Raw genomic sequence first — 22,062 nt, forward strand, 5'->3', positions numbered from 1 at the left:
TGATTTACTTCAAACAGGTGGCCACAAAAACCCAGCTATCTGCAAGACAAATTCTGCAGCCTTGGGGTTCATGGCCTCCTGCATTCTAATAATTCCATATGCAAGACTGCATATGAGGAAACTTCAATGGTACCGAAAAAGCTTATGGAGTCAACACTGTCACAGCCTGGAAACAATGATTCCTATCATTCCTTGCCTGCAGCTAGAGTTCCTATGGTGGGCAGAGGCCTGCCACCAAAACAAGGGACTGTCTTTCATTCCACCCCCTGCTGCCCAAACCCTGACTACAGACGCATCAGATTATGCTTGGGGGGGGGGGGGCATCTGGCAGGGAGATGCATTCAGGGCCAATGGAGCCCAAATCAAATGCACCTACATATCAACCAGAAAGAGATGCTAGCTGTACAAAATGCTCTGACAGCCTTCAATGACTATCTTCGTCCAGGACAACTACTGACAGACAGACAACACCACAGTCATGTGGTACATAAACAAGCAGGGGGGTACTCATTCCTACCCCCTTTGCAGACTAGCTATGGCATTGTGGAACACGGCCTTGACTTATCAAATACATCTACAAGCTTCCTGCCAGGAAAGCAAAATACTCTGGCAGACAAACTAAGCAGAAATCTTATGGACCCACATGAATGGAAACTGGATCCACAAATCTTCATCATGTTGACACGCAAATGGGGGAGCCCAGACATAGATCTTTTTGCCTTACCCCAAAACTATCAGTTGGACAAATTCTGCACAAGAATTCATCACAAAAAAGCTTGGAAAGTGGATGCTCTATCCTTCAGCTGGAAAAACCTATCAGTCTATGCCTTTCCTCCTCTGCCTCTGCTCTCCAAGGTCTTACTAAAAGTCAGACAGGAAAAAACAAAAAATTATTCTGATTGCTCCAGACTGGCCTCGCCAGCACTGGTACCCGCTCCTACGCAATATGTCGCACCTTCCTCCGTGGTACCTGCCTCAGACACCTTACCTACTGTCTCAGCAGAACTATCAAATTCTGCACACTCAGCGCCAAACTCTGAATCTTGCAGCATGGCTAATCAACTAATTTCACCAGTTGCATCTCTCAGCAAACCTGTGATGGATGTCATTTTGGAGACTAGAAGGCCCAGTACTAGAAAATCTTATGCTGACAAATGGAAAAGATTCTGTGCCTGGAACCAAGCACAAGGAATAAGCACAGCAATGCCCAATATTCCTCAGATTCTGCAATATTTAACTGAGATGTTTCACAAGGGCCTTTTTCTTCCATAAAAATCCATGCCTCTGCCATTTCAGCTCATTACAACACAGAGCCTCCCCTCTTTTCTCATCCTCTGCTAAAGCAGTACCTCAGAGGGGCCAAAAATGTAAGACCTCCCAGGAGAGCACCAACTCCTGCATGGGACCTCAATTTTGTTTTGGAAAAACTCACTCTACCTCCTTCTGAGCCAGCTGCTACTGCAGACTTAAAATTTCTCTCCTGGAAAACAGCTTTCCTTTTAGCAGTCACTTCAGCTAGAAGGATTTCAGAATTACAGGCTCTTATGGCAATGGAGCCTTTCATTATTTTTCATCCGGACAGGGTGGCTCGCAGGACCAGTCCATCTTTCATGCCTACGGTGGTATCCAATGTGGCTCTTAATCAGACCATTCATCTGCCAACTTTCTTTCCCAATCCACAGAACAAGGGTGAGCGGATTCTGCATTCATTGGATGTACATAGACAACTTAGATTCTACTTAAACAGGACAAAATCTGTAAGAAAATCTGAACACCTATTAGTGGCATTTGCTGCAGGGGCAGAGGGAAAGGCTATTTCAAAGCAGACTATTTCCAAATGGATAAGCCATTGTATTTGTTTCTGCTATATGCACCATGGTAAACCTATCCCCAAGGGGATCAGATCTCATTCCACCAGGGCTGCATCTACTTCTGCAGCCTTTCTCAGAGGGGTTCCTACTAGAGACCTTCTAGAAGCTGCTACCTGGAGCTCAGTTCATACGTTCACCAAACATTGCCATTTACCTCTCTTCTCTAAATCCAGAGCTGGCTTTGCCACTGCTGTCCTGCAGGGCCTTATAGCTGCTCCTAATTCTGTATAAATCCATCCTCCCAACCATAGCTTTGGGAATCTACCCAAATGTAATGGCTGCAACAGTGAAACATGAAGAACATAGTACAGTTACCATAAATGTAGATGTTCGAGTGTATTCACTGTTACAGTCCTGGTTACCCACCCTCCAGCCCCCTGTTTTTCTCTTACTATACCTCTGCTTTCTTTTACTATGCTTAAAAGCCTTTTTGGTGTATTTGCTTTTATTTGGAGGTATATTTTTTGTGTTCTAAATTATGTACATATGTATATATATTTTGCTCCCCATTTGGGGGGCACCTGACATCTGGGGCAAGAAAAACTGATGTAATGGCGTCGGCTGCATGTTTCATACCCCTGACGACCTGACGTCATGGAAGAAGGGACAGCAACAGATGCAGGATCCAAGACTTTGTTAATCAGACTGACTGAGGGCAACCTGCCAGCAGATTACCCAAATGTAGTGACTGCAACAGTGAATACACTTGAACATCTACATTTATGGTAAGTGTACACAACTGTACTTTACCCATCTGCTCCTTGGACTGTCATTCCTACTGGGGCTCTCAGTTCTGTGGATGGTACAGCTGGATGTCACCTTTGTGCCCTATCCTATGCGAGCCTCATACATATGATGTACAGTGTACCTTAAAGCGACCCAAGTATACTGGCTAGGCATCAGACACCCTTGGCAGGGGATCCTGATTGCTATGAATACTGCAACTGGGAAGAGAAGGACATCTACCATCATGGTAAAATTTTATGCAACTGTACTTTCTGGCTAGAAGTGGTCTAAATCACTTTAGAAAATACCTAATTTCAGACCTGTATATTTATGAGTTGCTAAACTTTTATTGTCTGAAATGTTTTCCTGTTTGATCTTTGATTGTTTTGTTTTTCTTCAGACATTGGGTCAAAGTCTAATACTGAGCTGTTTTTTGCAGGGCACTTCTTCTGGAACCTCCCCAGTCTTGGGTTCAGGAGTTTCCTCCAGCATTCAGTCAAGTACACCCATCACCAATGATATATTCAGTCAGGCGTTACAACAGGCATTGCAAGCATCCAGCATGCCAGGGCTGCAGGTAATTGGAATTTGTTTATTAATCAGGTTTTGTATTTACCACTTCCAAAAGGCTTAGCAGACTCTTGTACAGGTAGGTCCACGCAGTGTAGAATTTGTTTTTGTCTATACTTGGAACTAGAATTTTGTCACAAGATTAGACCATAATACAGCATATAAGTATAGACATAGCAGTTATGGACCAGACAATTTGTCTTTCCCTTCCTACCTCACAACTAACAGTCTTCTTATCCTCTTCCCTCAAATCACTTTATTCCTTTTCCACATATTCCTGAGTATCAGTACTGTTTTTTAAGACATTTATTATGTATTCCCATTTTAAACATTGGGATAGGTATGCAGTCATTCGTTAATAGAAAAGCAGCACGCCATCGTAACATTTTGCATTATTTTCTTACACTCTGCTTCACAGTGGATCATCTTTGTTCTGTTAATGTTGCCGAATTTCCTCTCCCCTCCACAAATCCACATTGATCCATATCTATCAATTTTGGCATAATTCTTGTCATTAGCTAGTATAACCGCTTTATAATCATAGTTTAAATATGAAATGGGTCTATGTGAAGATGGTATGAAAGAGTTTTACCCACTTTGGGTAATATAGACACCACAGCTTTATTCTAAGATGCTGACACTGTCCCTCCTTTTAAAATATCCGTAAACAAAATCTTACAGATTTTTACCACTTTTTTCCCTCTCAGCTTTCAGATGTCCTCAGGAATACTGTCTGTTTCTGGAGACTTCCCTATTGATTGATAATACATCACTATTTTTATCTCATCTCTTCCTGTCTTTGTTATTAATTGCTGAGCTGCTTCTTCCTCTAAGCTTGGCATAATTAAGTCTTCCATAAATAATTCTAGTTTTGGATTTTTATATTTTCTGCATTCCTTTACTTTACAAATTTTTCATAAAATTTCCAAAGTATCTCCAGTACTTCTATAGGATCTCTGGTTAGTTTTCTTGTTATATACTCCATACGTTGAGTGACAACCCTTTCCACTTTCTTTTGCCTACATTGTTATGCTAAATGTTTTTGTACTCTGGAGCAGTTATCAGAAGTAGTTATGTAACAACAATCTTTCTAATCTCATGCATATGATTCAGATACTCCTTATTGTCACTTTAGCATTCTGCAGTTGCTCCTCTTTTTCTTGCTTTGTGAAATTCCAATAGTTTTGCAGTACTTTAACCTTTGTCATTCTCTCTAAAGAATTTCTATTACTTTTCCCCAAGCCTCTTTCTTCCTTATTTCTGCCATGCTTATAAACTACAGATGTTAAGTTGTCAATTTTGCCTTCATTCTTGCTGGATGGGTTCGGAGCCGACCCTCGGCTCCGACTCTGCCAATACTAAAGCTCAAGAGCTTATTCCACTGGCTCGAGGCTCCCCTATATCCCACAAAGCTAGGCGGTAACTACTCAGATCTCGTTTGCCGCTTAGCTGACGAGGTGCTTTCTTCTACCGGCTCTGGCAGGTTAGTGAGTTTTCTTCTTTAAAAAACTTCAAATTCTACCCCTATCTTTTCTATTTAGTTTAGTTTTTATACAGAGTATCCCTTTAGTTTAAATCGGGTCCCCCTTCTGTTTGAATTCCCTTTTTATCCCCTTTTTAACTTTTAGGCCTTTGGTCCACTCCCTTTTTTTTCCCCTGTCCTTCAGTGTGACTGGATTTATATTTGGTTAAAGGGTGTGTCTGTGTGTTGTGTTTGTGTTTTTTTCATACAGCCTTTCAGGATGTCTAAAGACTCCAAGGTCTCAGGCTTCAAGAAGTGTGATTCGTGCTGTCAGAAAATGTCTCTGACAGACGGTCACACTTCTTATGTCTATTGCTTGGGACCTTTGCACCTGCAGGACTCATGTGCTGTTTGCCATGCATTCAGCCCTAGAGTCCTGCAGGAATGCAAAAAACAAGCTCATACTTCGAGGCTTGTTAAAGCCTGAAGGCCCCCCGACCCAGTCTGTGTCGGGGAAGACTTCTAAGACTTCCAGGCCGTCTGCTCCAGCTTCAGAGCTGTCTCCTGGGAGCATTAAAGCCGCTTCAACATCGACTCCGGCTGGACTTGATGTTTCGAAGTCTGATACCGTTACCTCGACTCCGGCCGGAGCCGAGGTTGTAAAGACTCAGTTGGCTCCGATAGGCCTATCGGAGCCACCTTCAAAGAAGAGGTCTAGGTCCCCTTCCGTCGGCTCCATCCACTCAGCTCCGGGATCCCCTCTTCTGTCGGAGCGGAGCCATAGGTCTCATTCCTCTCGGTCCTCCAGGCTGTCCGACCATGACTTCCAAAGGGTGGTGAGTAGACTTCTCAAGTCCGAGGCACTGGCCCAAATGCTGCATAGCCCTACTCAACAGTCAGCGGCTATTCCCATCCCTGATTCTGTTCCTCCTCTGACTCCTTTGAGTTCGGAGCCTGGGCTCATCGGAGCCGTGGCTGTCGGTGCTTCGGAGCCGATACCTTCCCTTTCGGCTCCGTTGTCTGCTCCGATTTCCTCTTTGGAGGGATCTCGGCGCCGGGCTTCCCTCGTCGACTCCGAGGGGGCGAGTGTCATCGGACCCTTGTCCGACCCCGTTCTCCCTCTGTGTGTCGGCGCTGGTGAGTTCGGCTCCGACATCGGCCTCGGAGCCATCCCTGTCAATGCCAGGGGGGTCCTTGTCTCCTCGGAGCTGGGACCTCCGGCCTTGGCTGATGGGGGCACCTTCGAGGTCATGTGGAGCGTGCTAGACCCAGTGTCTACCCCACAGTCGGCTCCGTCAGCTCCTCCCTCTTCAGTGCTTGCGGTGGTTTCTACCCACCCCCTTGTAACAGACCGTAGAGAGCCAGCTCCTCAGGTTTCCCCATTGGGAATATCCTCCTCTTCCGAGGCCTCTCCTGATCCGGTAGGAGAACCCCCTCGGAAGAGACAGTGCAAGAGGAAGCACATTGACTCCCCTGAGTCTATCACCTCTGACACCGACTTGGAGGAATCTAAAGGTTCCCCTCAGTCCCCCTCTGAGGATGTCTCTTTTGCTGACATCCTTGAAATCCTGAAACAGAGGGGGAACTGGCCTGCCCTTAACCCTTCAGAGGACGAGTTGGTTTACCTTGAGGCGTTTGGCTCTCGCCCTTCCACCTCCTGGGTGTTCCCTCCCTTTGACCCTCTTATGGAAGTGGTGGCAAGGAAGGCTTGGACGGCCCCTGATTCAGTGGAACCTACCCCAAGTAGGCTGTCAAAATTTATTACTGCCCCTAAAGAGAAAGAGTTTCTATCTAAAGGTGTCTCTGTTGATGCCATGGTGGTGGCCGTAGCCACTAAGAAGGAGTTAGCCGATCCTTCGGTACCTGTCCATCCTCCTAATAAGGAGTCTAGGACCATGGACAGGTACGGTAAGCAGATGTTTTCATCAGCGACCTTTTCAATGCGGTCGCTGAACTACTTGTGTCACTTCACCCGTCTCCAGAGAGATTTGCTCAAGGATATGGGTGAGGCCATGCAGGATCCAACAGCTGAGGGGTTCCAAGACAAAATGAACTCCCAGTTGGCAACCCTGAATTTGATTGTCAACTCCACCATGCGGCTTATCTCATATGCGGCTGATGGGGCGAGTAGGGCCGCAGGCACAGGTGTAGCTTTACGACGTCACGCCTGGATGCGGCTTTGCAGTTTTGCGGACCCTTTCAAGGCGTCCTTCACCAATTTCCCCTTTGATGGCTCAACGTTGTTTGGACCTCAGGTGAAGGATACATTGACTAGGTGCGAGCACGAAGGTAAGACTCTCTCTGCCGTGGGAGTCTGTTTTTCTACCCCTTCTAGACCTTATCCAAAAGGTAGAGGGGAGGAAAAATGTGGTTCCGCAAACCACAGGGAGTCTCATCTTTCTCACAAGGTCAATTCCCCTCTAGAGGCAGAGGGGGGAATAACAATAGACACCGCCCTAGGGGCAGAGGTGGTCCGCAAAACGAGGGTAGCAGAGAAACTTTCTCTGATAAACCCTTTCAGCATCCCTGAGGAGCTGCCCGGCTGTCCACCTTCGGAGGCAGTCAGGGGAAGATTATCACTGTACCCAAAAGCCTGGCTTTCCCTCACTCAAGACAAATGGGCACAGTCAGTCATATCTGAGGGTTACAAAATTCCCTTTATTCACATCCCATCCCAACCCAAAGGATCCCTTCCAGACGTTCCACCCAGTCTAAGGGAACAAGCAGCATTAGAAATATCAAAGCTGTTGTCAAAAAGAGCTATCCAACCAGTCCCAGCAGACCAGCAAGGAACCGAAATCTACTCCAAATTCTTTTTGGTACCAAAAAAAACAGGGGACTGGAGACCAATACTGGATCTCAGCAAGTTAAACAATTATATCAAAAAAACAAAATTCCGGATGGTCACGCTACAGTCCATTCTACCCTTCTTGGGTCAGGACAATTGGATGTGCTCGATAGACCTTCAGGATGCATACTACCATATCAAAATGCACAGACTCTCCAGGAGGTTTCTCCGCTTCAGGCTGGGAGCCAGTCACTACCAGTTCAGAGCCCTGCCCTTTGGTCTCACTACAGCCCCCCGAGTGTTTACCAAATGCATGGCAGTGGTCGCGGCTCACTTGAGACATCAAGTATTCCAGGTGTTTCCATATTTGGATGACTGGCTCCTTACTGCCACCACCAGACATCAACTGCTTCTATCCAGAGACTTCACCATCCAAACTTGCCAAGCTCTAGGCATTTCAATAAATTTAGGAAAATCTGCCTTGTCAATCTATTACCTTTATAGGCGCCACCTTAGACACAGTCCATCTTTCCGCCAGTCGTACAGAGCAAAGAGTATTAGATATCCGCAAACAAGTTTACCTTCTACTTCAATGCAGCAGAGTCAAAGCCAGGGTAGTCTTGAAGGTATTAGGACTCATGGCAGCTACTATTACTCTTCTCCCCTTAGCTCGTTTTCACATGCGGATCCTCCAGTGGATGCTGTTTACTCAGTGGTCCTTCCAACAGCTCCCGATGTCTCACACCATTCTACTAACTCAATCATGCAAGAATCACCTGTCTTGGTGGATCACATCACCTCAAGTTCTCCAGGGCAGACCCTTCATTCTCCCCCCCTCCCCCAATCGCCACTGTGACAACGGACGCCACCCTGATCGGGTGGGGGGGCATTATCAGGGCAGGACAGTCCAGGGCACGTGGCAACCTTTCGAGTGCCACTTGCACATAAATGTCTTAGAGATGAGAGCAGTGCATTTAGTGTTGCAAGCCCTTCAGGACTCTCTTCCCACAGGGACTATTGCAATTCAGACGGACAACATGTCCGTAGTGTGGTACATCAACAAGCAGGGCGGAACCAAGTCCTACCCCTTATGTCGAGAGGCACTCAGACTTTGGCAGTGGGCGATTTCTTCTCAGCGTTTTCTGATAACAACGCACATTCCCGGGAAGTCCAACGTGATTGCGGACAAGTTGAGCAGGGCCATTCTCATGCCTCACGAGTGGTCTCTAAAAAAATCAGTGCTGGAAGAAGTCTTCCAAAGATGGGGCCGGCCTTGCTGCGATCTTTTTGCTACTCCCCAAAACAGCAAGTGTCACGACTTCTTCACTCTCTTTCCGTTACCAGGCCATCCCACCAGAGACGCTGTAGTCCACGATTGGCCCCAGGGACTTCTGTATGCTTTCCCCCCCTTTCCACTGATCTCTCAATTAATTCAGAAAGCTATCGCCTTGAGAGTTACCATGATCGTCATTGCCCCTTACTGGCCTCGACAGATATGGTTTCCGTTCCTCCATCATTACCTGTTGGAGCAGCCCTGGCATCTGGACCCGGTGCCAGATCTTTTGTCCCACTAGTCGGGCCAGCTGCACCACTCCCTTCAATCTCTCAACCTCACAGCGTGGTTTCTCCGATTCCTACCCTAGCCAGGCTTCCCTTAATCTCTCATTCAGTCCGTAACATCCTGATAGCCTCTCACAAGTCTTCTACCAGGAGGATTTATAATAGTAAGTGGAAACCTTTCTCCTTCTGGGCAGCGTCAAAAAATATGGACCCCTTCACTGCACCTATCCAGTCTATCCTAGCCTTTCTGGCAGAGCTCTTTCATTTAGGCTCTTCCTCATCTACCATTAGAGTACATCTAGCTGCTATATCTAACTTTCATGTAGGTGTCTCGGACTCCAGTATCATGTCCCATAAGCTCTGCAAAGCCTTTTTAAGAGGTGTTTTTCTGCTCAAGCCCCCAATCAAAGATCCCCCACCTCAGTGGGACTTGAATTTGGTCCTAGCATCCTTGATTCTCCCACCTTCGAACCAGCGGCTTCATGCCCTCTTAAGCTGCTCTCATGGAAAACACTTTTTCTAGTAGCCATAACTTCAGCTAGAAGGGTATCTGAACTTCATGCTCTTTGCAGTCCTCCTCCTTACTTAGTTTTCCATAAAGGCAGGGTGTCCCTCCGGACTAATCCGTCCTTCTTGCCTAAGGTTTCCTCTGAAGCAAACCTAAACCAGACGATTGATCTTCCCGTCTTCCTCCCTGATTATTCCAACAGGACGGAACAAAAGTTACATTTTCTAGATGTTCACTGCCAACTTAGATATTATTTAGACAGGACTAAACAGTTCCGGAAATCTGATCAGCTTTTCCTGTCTTATGCGGAAGGGAAATTGGGCCTTCCAGTTACTAAAGTGTCCCTTTCAAGATGGCTTACCTCTATAATTACCTTCATCTATGAAATCAGACATCAAAAACTGCCTTCAAGACCTAGAGCTCATTCAACTAGGGCATTAGCTACATCTGTAGCTTTTCAGGACAGGCTACAAATAGATTCCATTTGTGCAGCAGCCACATGGGCTTCTCCTCATACCTTTATCTCGCATTACAAATTGGATATGGCCTCCAGAAACCGTGCCAACTTTGGTTCCACTGTTCTCAAGAGTCTGTTCCGGTAGGCCACCTGGGGTAAGGTGCTAGGGACGCGGTCCCATCCAGCAAGAATGAAGGCGAGATTGAGAACTTAACATTGAGAAGTTATGTACCTACCATAACTTTCCATGTTAGTTGTCTTCTTCTCGCCTTCTTTCTTGCGTCCCACCCTCCTTCCCCCTAGCCTGGACAGACCGATAGGAATATTTGGGTTCTTCCATTGGGATTTTTTCCTTCCCACATGTTCTACCACCTCTGTTCTCCCTTTTTATGTTTGTGGTAGTTTACCTACAGTTTTATATATAGAGGTGGGTTCTTTTTCTCTCTTCTCCATTCTATGGAGACCAGAACTGATGGGTTTTAGCTATCAAACGAGATCTGAGTAGTTACCGCCTAGCATTGTGGGATATAGGGGAGCCTCGAGCCGGTGGAATAAGCTCTCTAGCTTTAGTATTGGCCGAGTCGGAGCCGAGGGTCGGCTCCGAACCCATCCAGCAAGAAAGAAGGCGAGAAGAAGACAACTAACATGGAACGTTATGGTAGGTACATAACTTCTTATTTCATATTATTGTACTTGCTATCCTTTCTGAAGACATTTCTGTCTTCTGTAAGAGTTTCAATACTGATTTTTGATGCATTAAATGGCCTTCACATATTTTCTTGTTTCCCACCATACCATGAGAAAGAAACTCCCCTCTTCCTGTCCTTTCTGGTGTCAGTATTAACTTTTTAAATGTCTGTATGGGTTTTGTTCAAGAGCCTCCACTGTTTTAATTGCCATCTTCTAGTCTGCCTACATTTTTGCTGCATTTTTTGCAGTGACAAGGTCTCCAGTGGACTTTAGAAGCCTGTGTATATTTCCAAGGGATCAGTCATCGAGAGAGATTGGGGGGGGCTTATGGAAACAATTTGTACAGTCACTCAAATCTCAATAGATTTTAGGATATTACATGTAAACTTTTTTGCACCCTTTACCCCTCACACTGTCTGTTGGTCATCAACACCCACCTGGCCAATTGGCCTATCCCTTCCCCTTTACTAGAGCAGATTTTCTCTGGGAGGGATCATCAGATAGGTTCATGTTTTTCTTTTCTCCCAAGTCCTACTTGCACAAAATATACCAAGTGCTAGAAAAGGATGGGCAATGAGCGGTCTGCTGAGGACATCCCCTCACGTCCACAAGGGGTGCTTCCACAAGTGGCCCTGATCATTCCCCTAGAGTAAGAGCAGTGGTTTCCCTCAGGAAATTTGCATCACCCATTGTGCCCCTGATTGTGCACAAACCCTCCCCACCCACTACCTCCAGGAGAAACAAACGTGAGTCTAGTCCCTTCATTCTTCATCCTTTATACCTAGCTTCTCCAGTGCTGGGCTGCTGATCAAACCCCAGTCACCTGGATTGCAGTAAAAGCTATATCCCACTGCACCAAAAGCCTGGACTATTACAGATAAAATGTTGATGAAAAGAAATTTGAACGGCTATATATTTTGACATTTAAGTTTAAATTTGCTCTTATTTACACCGTTGCAGTAGAATGGAGATAACAGCAGTGAGCTGAGTTGCATCCCTTGTATGTATATGTAAAAGACAAAAATGTGTGAATTAAATCAGACATATTTATTGTCTGTGTCTGTATGATAGTATGTGATCAACAAGTTTTTTTTTCCACTGTACATATTCCTTTAAAATTTTAATTGTATTTAGCTATAAGTGCTTTCATCTGAAGATTTTTTTTTTGTTTTGAGGAAGACTACTGGTCTGCAGCTAAGTAAAGGTCTGTGGAATAGTTGTTTAATCTGTTTAGAATCTGAGGAACCAGGCAGTGTTGGATAGGCCCATTGTGTATGGCCAACTGCATTACTGTGAAAACAGGCAGATCATTTCTTGGTTTAGTATCATTTCCAAAGCTTGGGTCCTTAAACGTGCAGCACCCCATATACATTACAAAGTATGTATTGCTATAGAAACATATAGCCATAGATAGTTTGTGAGTCTCCTCTGCTGGCATACAGGGTAAGGCCCTTGGGATTCCAGATACTGGCTAAGGCTCTTGCCACCCTTATAGTGCTTTTTTATGCAAGGTTCAAATGACAAATTCACCACCGTAACAGGTACATCAAGGAAAATCTGAGGGTAATGCTACTCAATGCTAGAAGTCTAAACCTCAAAATGCACTCACTTGAGGCACTCCTTAAAATGGAGAACATCGACATCTGTGCAGTGACAGAGACCTGGTTCAAGGCTCCAGAGAGCACCCCTGCATTATCAGGCTATAATTCATACCACACCTTTTGGCCACCTAACCCGGACCGAAACACTAAAGGTGGAGGCATGTCCATATTCATTAAGGATAGACACACCTCCAGGCTAGTTGCACAGCATAATGCATCCGAGATTATCCAAGTGCAACTAACTCTGGGCAAGACCGCAGTCCAAATTGTAGCTTGCTACAGACCCCCCACCATGCCCCAGGATTCCCACTCCTCATTTCTTAATACACTGGAAAATATTAGGGTACAACCCAACACCCTAATAATGGGCGATTTCAACTACCCCACCATTAACTGGGAAACTACTTATGTACCAACTCTTTTGCTCAACGTTTTCTGGAATTCTTAAATTCCAACGCCTTGGATCAACTTATTCACACCCCCATTCCAAGTGCAGCAATATCCTAGACCTGGTCATTACCAACATGGGCGACCGGTGTTCCACTCCAGAGGTCAATTCCTCATTGGTCAGATCCGACCACAAGCTATCACCCTAGACATCCACATCCCGCCCCCACCCCCCATTAGGGAACCACCATAAAAAACTTCGCCAAAGCCAACTTCACAATTCTTAAGACAGAAGTGGCAAACTTCATGACACCCATGCAGACGGACAATAGAGGTACGACTGTTGAATCCTACACAAATGCACTTTATAAGCACTTACACGAGTGCATGGATTGTGCTATCCCTAATAGAACCAAGACGCTATCCTCCCGAAAAAGGAAGCCAATCTTGTGGTCCTCTGCCATAAACAAACTCTACAACAGAAGAAAGAAACTATTGCAAAAAAGAGTAAAATCCCATGACTTGAGGAACTCCCTGGTCAGCCTCAGTAAGAAGCTGAGATCCATCATAAAATTCTCCAAAGCTAGTTACGAAAATAAAATTGCTACTGACTCTAAAGACAACCGCAAAGCATTCTATAGCTATGTCAAGAATCTTAATGGCAACACTCAGATCTGCTCTGAGTTACAGCATAATGGCACTAAATATACAGAACCAACTGATATTGCCAACATCCTGGCAGATAGGTTCAGTGCTAACTTTACCCCCCTCTCACCCCCTAGAGGGCCCATCTCTATACCGGAAGAATGCAAAGTTCCTGTAATCATAGCTGCACGGGTAAAAAGCACACTCTTCAAAGCCAAGAACACAGCATCCATGGGACCTGACAGTATCCCAGTTTGCGCTCTACACGAACTACAGAACGAACTGGCACCCCACGTAAGTACCATGTTCAATCATAGCCTCACATCAGGCTTTGTGCCTCCTGAATGGCCCACTGCGACGGTTATCCCACTCCACAAGGGGGGAGCCATGACAGACCCCGGGAATGACCACCCCATTAGCCTGACGAGCCTGGTCTGCAAGGCCGTGGAACTCATAAACTAAGATATTGGTGATCTCCAAACTCTGGACCCCACCCAGTTCGGGTTTGTAAAAGGCGGATCATGTATCCTAAACCTGATAGACTTCTTTGAAGCAGTCACCAAAGCCATAGATGAGGATAAGGTGGTTCACACAGCCTATGTAGATCTCGCCAAGGCTTTCAACACCATCCCCCACTCTGGAATTATAGATAAACTCACTAAACTAGGTATAAATCCCTATGTCACAAGATGGGCTGCCAACTGGCTCATGGACAGAACCCACACTGTGAAAGTAACAGACTCTAAATCAGACTTCAGACCAGTGAAAAGTGGAGTACAACAGGGTTCAGTCCTGGGTCCTCTCCTGTTTGGTATCTACTTCTCTGAAGTACAGGATAACACAGAAGGTCGTTGGCTAATGAAGTTTGCAGATGACTAACTAGGAGTCATTATCAAAACGTCTAATGATGTGGACATCCTACAAAAGGGCCTCACTGAGACAGATGCCTGGTATCAAAGCCATGGCCTGAAGCTCAGTGCCAAAAAGTGCATTGTCACCCCCTTTGGTAAAAACTCTGTACCCATGAACTACCACATAGGTGGTAGTCTACTTAACACTGAAGGTGTGATAAGAGACCTTGTGACACAGGTGGACAGTAGTCTCTCCTTTGAAAATCACATTGCCACAGTGGTCAGGAAATCCTTCTGCGTGGCACACCTTATCACAAAAGGTTTCTCATCCAGAAAAAAAGAGGTCATTGTTCCCCTGTACTCATCACTCATTCGACCCATTATAGAGTACAACGCCTCTTTTGGTGTGTACCTCACAAGACATCTACAACAACTGGAAAGGCCACAGAAATACCTCACAAAGAGGATTACTGGCCTCAAACAGATGCCCTACGCAGACTGTCTCAAAAAACTCCAGCTTTACTCCGTCGCATATCGCCTACTCAGAGGCGATATCTGCCTAACATACAAAGCTATGTCAAACCCAGAGCTGTTGGACATGCTCCACTTAAAGAAATCCCAATCCCTCTGAGCTACACGCTGTAGGGACCTAAACCTTGTCATCACAATAAACAGAACATGCTGGAGGGACAGACTACCTCTCTATGTCAAACAGAGCTCCCCATTAGCACTCTTCAAGAAAAATCTTGATGATTGGATGGGAAATAGGAAATTCACCCTGGGGATCACTTCTGTGGCTCTGCTCAACAGGGGCACAGGAAAATAATTTTCTTGGGTGGCGAAAGCCAGGGTACCTTTTTGTCTAGGCTTGTATAGCCCCTAGAGCCAATAGCCTAGTACCTACCTATGACTATGCCCCAGATAACCCAGGTACAGATCGTGGCTCAGTAGTTCAGACACTGTTGAAGTCAGAGTTTGGTGACAGAATGATGATGAGGCACACCTGCTTGCTACTGTTAGGGAGTATGATGCTGATGCCTAGGGCATGTTTCTCATATATAGAATCCCCAGAGAAGACTGACGACCCCTAATATGTGCTTGCTTCAGGGGTTGGAGGCAGGTCCTTTTAAGGTATACATCACTTGCAGAAGTAGTTTACATGCCCTCTCTGAAGTTCTCTTCATGCCAAACCCTATAACATGCAACTAGGCATGCACAGCTTAGTCAGGACTTAAAAACACAAAAACTCTATCTCCAAAATAGATGTCTTTGCAGTCTCCACTGCTCACCGTCTTATTGTCAGAGAAGCAAATGTGCCATAGAGCTGTTGTCTGTAGGGAGGGAGAATTGAGCAAGCCTGATAGAGGTGAAGGTTTGAAAGTCATTGAGACTCATTAGACTCCTTACAAGAAAAAGTAGCTGAGAAAGACTGGATTTTTCTTTACTTTGTTAAACCTGCTGGGGAACTAACAGCTATATACCCCCTTAATGTCATTAAAAATGACAAAAAAGCCAGGCGGGTACTGCAAAGTACCCGAGGACTGCAATTTCCTTTTCAAGGCCCCTATGGCAGACCCCCTCTCTGATAAGGCCTCCAGGTCACTATCTTCTACTTCCGTCCTCCCTTCAGACAAGGATAGTAGACAGTTGGAGAGGCTGGGCAAGAAAATTTATACCTCAGCCTCCTTAGTTTTCAGAGCACTGAACTACCAAGATTTCCAAGCTACTGTCAAATATGCCAGACTTTGAAAACAAGGCCTCGGTATCCTCTCTTATTGCTACTTCCTCTCATGTAGCCAGGCATTCGATTAAATGCAGTTACAATGCTGTAGTGGCCATCTCATGAGCTGCAGCTTCTTCATCTGCCCTAAGAAGATTTGCCTGGCTAAGGCTTCAGCCCCTCCCTGAGGACATAAAGAAAAAATGAATGGAGTCCCCCTTAGACAGTTCTGCTCTTTTCGGCAAACCCTCTGCAGAACTGTTCATATCCGTGTAAGGAAAGAGCAAGGAACTAAAAGACCTTAAACACATTTTGGACTCCCCTGTGCCTAAATTTCACAGGAATTATCCTGCAAAACAGTTCTTTGTATGCAGGCAATCCCGACCCCCCCCCCCCAAACAAAACCCCAAAAAGGGTCCAAGAAAACTCACCAGTTTTCCTCTACATATTCTTCTTCCCAGCTCGCTAAGCAGCCTTTTCTTGATAGGATGGACTCTTCCTCATGACCCCTCAGGCATTCTGGGCACCCTCCCCCTTTCCCCTGTGCCTTACTGTATCCGTTCCATCCTGGGAACTCATCACTCAAGACTGCTTGGTCCTAAGCATCATAAAGAGGATCTTCATGTTCTGGCCCACTGTGCCTCCCTTCAGGAGTATCCCCTAATCACCAATAGAACAGAAACCTCTTTTTTACCCAGTTCTGAAAAACGTGCTTGAAGAAGACACAATCCAACCTATGCCCCCAGCTCAAGAGGGAAAATGCTTTTAATCTGAAGTACTTTACTTCATTTGGTCTCTGATCCGAGCCGGCAACTTTACTAGCATCTGCTCTGAGCTCCAAGCTCCTCCCCTTACCCATAATACACCTCCACGACCTTCCAACCCCCAGATCTCGTTTGCTGCGAATAGCTTATGCATCATGATCTCTAGAGCTCCAGGTTTTTCAAGTGGGTAAAGACTTAAAAAAATCTCTCTTTTTTTCTTTAAAATCTTTAGATAGTGATAGAGTAGGGTTCCCCTTTCTCCTCCCCTCACTTGGCACATCGAGTTTATAGTTTTTAGGGTAGTTAGAGTAGTAGTGTAGATTTTTTGCTTCCCCTCCCCCATCAGTGTGTTCTGTGTGTGAGTGTGATGAGTGGGTGTTCTCAGAAAGAAAGAAATAACATTTTTTCTTTTAGTTTTTCTTTCTTCTGATAGTATGGCTGACAAGCCTATTTTCAAAAGATGAACTGAGTGTGGCCATAAGTTATCTCCTGCGGATGGCCACACTCTGTGTGTTATGTGCTTGGGCGTGGCCCATTTGAGTGTAGACTGCACTATATGTGCGGGGTTCAACCCTCTCGCCATTAAAGATAGGAAGGCCAAGTTGGCCCTAAAGCGCCTTCTTCCCCCTTCTGAGACTGTTGCCTCATCTTCAGCTTCAGTCACAGCGGCTGCTGTGGCCACCTCTCCTTCCTCTCTTCCCCTGGCTTCTCCTCCCTCCCAGGCTGGGACTCAACCTCCTGTGCAAAAGCCTGTGGAAACGAAGGGAAAAGGCAGAGAGAAGGAGAGAGAGTTGAAGCCGAGGGAAAATCGTAAGAGGTATACGGACCTCCCTTCACCAGTAAAAACCTTACAGATCCGTGACTCCCCTCAGCTCTGATCTCCGAGGTTCTCCCCAGAGCCGGAAGAGACACGCTCAGCTTCTAGGGCCACTGTGCCTCGAGTCCATGGCCTTGTCGTGGTCCACCCATTCTTTGTCTGAAGTAAATATGGATAAAATGATGAGGAGGTTCATCCGTACTCAGATCCACATGGGGGTCTTGCCAGCCCCCTCTCCCTCAGGAGGGGGGAGCTCGCTTCCTTTTTTCCATCCAATATCTCCTTCTCTGATCTGACCATCGGGTTCGGAGTATTCGGATCTGAAGATGGCTTTAGTCAGGGGGCCGATGCCAATGGTACCTGCTTCCTCGACGCCAACAGCTGCCAGGAGTGTGTCGGACCCGACCAGCTCGGATCTGAGCCACTCTCAGAGCCAGAGCTTCGGTGTCGGATCTGAGGGAGTGGAACTTTTTTCATCGGCTCTGCCTTTGTCGGGCCAAGTTTCCTCCTTCGGAGCTCATTCCACTTCGGGCCTGGCTCCGATTCTCTCATTGGACCCAGAAAGACAGGCCTCCTTATTGGTTTCTCAGGAGGTTCGCTCTCCTTTGGCATTCGATGTGGTAGAAAGGGTTCTGTCCACTGGATCGAGACCCCTGACTGCCCCCTCAGACTCCACCCAGACCCCCTCAGCTCTGTCAATGGTCCCCATTGTTTTTCCAGAGGGACAGCTCGTGCTTGAGGAGCCCCAGACAGTTCCCCCTGAGGAACAAGTGGCTTGCGAGTTAACCCCAGAGAGCCCCACTGGAGAGGTACCTCTCAAGCATACATGCAAGAGGAGACACTTGGACTCCCCTACGTCCCTTACCGAGGACACGGACTTGGATGATGGAGAAGGTTCCCCTAGGTCACCTCCCGAGGATGTCTCCTTTGGAGACATCATGGAAATCCTGCGCCAATGGGGAGGTTGGCCTGCCCCCAAACCTTCTTCTGATGAGTCTGTGTTCCTGGAAGCTTTTGGCACGGGCACATCTACTTCCTGGGTGTCCCCTCCCGCAGATCCTTTGGTGGATGTGGTCAGCTCGCGGGCGTGGAAGGAACCGGACACCATGGAACCAGTTCCAAAAAGACCAGACAAAATTTTAAGTCCCCCCCCCATAGACAGATCAGCATGGAACAAGGGCTCCCCTGTAGACGCTAATGTGGAAGCACCAGCCACTAAGAAGGAACTTGCCCAGGAGAGTTCCTTGGTTCATCCTCCTGACCTAGAGTCGCAGATGATGGACCACCTAGGGAAGCGGGTTTGCGCTTCAGCTACCTTTTCGATTAGGGTGCTGAACTACCTGGCCCATGTCACCAGACTCCAATGCAACCTGGTAAAGGAGCTGGAGGAGTCTTCCCTTAAGTCCATGTTGCAGGAGAAGGCCTCGTTCTCCGCGAGGATGGCCACTTTGAAAGCAGTCTCAAATACATCCATGCAACTCCTTTTACATGCTACGGAAGGAGTGGCTAGGGCAGCTGGGTCCAGTGTGTCCATGAGGCACAATGCCTGGCTCAGATTATATCAATTTTCGGAACCTTTCAGGGTGTCCTTTGCCAATGCCCCTTATGATGGCTCTACTCTCTTTGGTAAGACCGTCAAAGAGACATTAGTCCAGAGTGAGAAGGACGGGAAGACACTGCTTGCCATTGTGCTCCGCTTCTGGAACCCTCAAAAGTCCTTTTCCTGAAACCAGAGAGGGCAAAAGAAGATGTCGTTCCGGAAGTCGCAGTATTCGTGGGACACTCAGGGCTCTTCTTCCCCCAGAGGCAGAGGGGGACAGAATGGATGCCGGCCCAGAGCCAGAGGGGGTCCAAGGAATTTTGGGTCCGAGAACCTTTCTCGGACAGACCCAGGCAGCATCCCTGAAGGGTTGCCTTACTGCTCTACTCTGGAGGCAGTCTGGGGACGATTGTCCTTGCACCTAGTGGTATGAGAGTCCATAGCATCAGACCACTGGGTACTTCAGATCATATCCAGAGGATACTCTGTCCCCTTTGTGGGTCTCCCCAAAATCTCCCAGACACCTCCCAGATGTACCACCCACGCAAAGGGAAGCAACAGCACAGGAAATTTCCAAGCTGCTAGAAAAATGAGCCATCGAAACCGCCCCCCCCCCCCCCCAGATCAGTCCGGATTGGGCTTCTACTCTAGGTTCTTTTTGGTGCCAAAGAAAACGGGGGACTTGAGGCCTATTCTGGACCTTTCTACCCTGAGCCTGTCAGTTGCCAAAGAGAAGTTCTGGATGGTCACATTACAGTCCATCATGCCGTACCTGCAAGAGGACGACGGGATGTGCTCGTTAGACCTCCAGGATGCTTACTGTCACATAAAGATGAACAGAAGCTCCAGGAGGTTCCTCCGCTTCCGGCTAGGAGTCAGTCATTACCAATTTCGAGCCCTACCCATTGGTTTCACCACAGCCCCCAGGGTGTTTACCAAAGTGATGGCGGTGGTAGCGGCTCACCTGAGGCTTCATGAGATTCAGATCTATCCATACCTGGACGATTGGCTCCTCACTGCTCCCACCAGGCATCTACTCTCCCAAACCAGGGATTATTTCCTGATTCTTGCCCTGCATTTGGGGATCACAATCAACACATCCAAATCACTCCTAGATCCTGTGCAGGTGATAGACTACATTGGTGCCAGGATAGATACTCTTCAGTACAAAATCTTCCTGACCTCGGAGAGAGAGTACAAAACCTGAGGATACATAGTTCCCTGATCTACCACTCTCATCTTTCACCAGCAGAAGCGGTGTTGAGGGCCTTAGGCTCGATGGCGGCGACCATAACTCTTCTCCCGTGTTCCCGGTTGCACATGAGAATTCTACAGTGCACTCTAGCTGTACAATGGTCCCTGTTGGAACTGCCATTGGCATATCCAGTTCAACTCAGTCGAGTCTGTCGGTCATCCCTCATATGGTGGATGTGTTCTTCGGACATTTTGGAGGGACGACCCTTTGTTCCAGTCCCGGCCCAAGCCACAGTGACCACGGACGCCTCCCAACTCGGGTGGAGGACATTGTTCGGACAGAACAGTCCAAGGCCTGTGATCCCCTGTAGAGACCAGTTTGCACGTAAAATGTCCTAGAGATGAGGGTGGTCCTTCTAGGGTTGCAGGTCCTTCATGCCTTTCTTCCTCTGGGAACGATTGCAATTCAGTCAGACAACATGTCAGTGGTCTGGTATATCAACAAACAGGGAGGGACCAGATCTTACCCCCTTTGTTACGAGGCCATGAGAGTGTGGGAATGGGCGATCTCCACTGGTCACTTTCTCATCGCAATTCACATTCCGGGATGGTTCACCATCCTAGCGGACAGGCTAAGTCAGACTGTTCTGATGCCTTATGAGTGGTCTGTGAATTTTTCAGTAGTGGAATAGATCTTCCGCGAGTGGGGTCAACCTTGCTGCGATCTATTCGTATCTCCTTCTAACGCGAAGTGCAGCGAGTTTTTCTGCTGGGGAGTCTCTCAGAGATGCTCTCGTTCATGCTTGGCCTCCCAGTCTTCTGTTTGCTTACCCGCCAGTACCTTTTATTCTGAGGTTTCTACAGAAAGCTCGTCGACTGGAGAACAAAGTGATCCTCATTGCCCCGTTTTGGCCTTGCCAGGTATGCTTTCCCTTATTTTGGTCTCACCTTCTGGCTCCGCCTTGGATCCTGGATTCCATTAAGGATCTAATTGCACACCCTTTGGGGGTGCCTCATCCGAATCTGGACAATCTGAAGCTCACAGCTTGGCTGCTCCAGTTCCCGTGATTGCTAGGACTCCTGGACTATCCTCCTCAGTTAGATCTATTTTGGTGGCTGCTCATACGTCTTCGACCAGGAAGGTTTATCGCAACAAGTGAAAACGTTTTTCCTTTTGGGCCTCTCAAAGGAGTTTAGACCCCTTCATGGCTCCAATTTCCGCCATTCTTGATTTTCTAGTTGATATTTTTCAACACGGAGCTAGTTCTTTTACTGTCAAGGTTCAGTTGGCTACCATCTCTCATTTTCATGTGGGTGAGAATTCTGCCTCTTTAGCCTCCTTCAGACTGTGTAAGGCCTTTATCAAAGGCAACTTTTTGTTATGCCCCCCCCCGGTCAAGGATCCAGTTCCCCCCATGAGACCTTAGTATGGTTCTTCAAGCTTTGGTCGCTCAGCCTTTTGAGCCTGCTGCAACAGCAGATCTGAAATATTTATCTTGGAAAGCAGCTTTTCTGGTGGTTATTACCTCTGCCAAAAGGGTTTTAGAATTACAGGCCTTGTCCATCAAAGTTCCTTACATGATTTTTCACAAAGATTGGGTTTCCCTTCAAACCAATCCATCCTTTCTTCCTAAGGTGGCATCACGAGTCAATATCAATCAGACCATCAATTTGCCTGTGTTTTTTCCTAATTTTACTAACAAGATGAACACAAACTCCACATGTTGGCTGTTCATAAACAGTTACAATTCTATTTACACAGGACAAAAATTGTCCATAAATCTGATCAATTGTTTGTATCCTTCTATAAACCCTTTTTGGGGAAACCTGCTAGAAGGATTTCTTCATGCATCCTTCAGGTCTATAAGGACAGAGGCCTGTCTCTTCCAGGTCAGGTGAAAGCTCATTCCA

General features: G+C 46.8%; 1 protein-coding gene across 4 annotated transcripts in view; it reads left to right on the plus strand.

The window, feature by feature from the left end:
• Window positions 1-22,062, plus strand: part of UBL7 (ubiquitin like 7) — a 934,199-nt gene that overhangs the window by 776,867 nt on the left and 135,270 nt on the right. For all 4 annotated transcript variants that reach the window (XM_044077768.1, XM_044077769.1, XM_044077767.1 and 1 more), the window contains one exon: window positions 3,037-3,174. In XM_044077768.1, coding sequence (XP_043933703.1) covers window positions 3,037-3,174 — 138 coding nt within the window. The remainder of the gene's footprint in view (window positions 1-3,036; window positions 3,175-22,062) is intronic.

This window comes from Protopterus annectens, chromosome 7.part0, assembly GCF_019279795.1.
Source record: "Protopterus annectens isolate FY-2018-M chromosome 7.part0, PAN1.0, whole genome shotgun sequence".
NCBI classification, from domain to species: Eukaryota; Metazoa; Chordata; order Ceratodontiformes; family Protopteridae; genus Protopterus; species Protopterus annectens.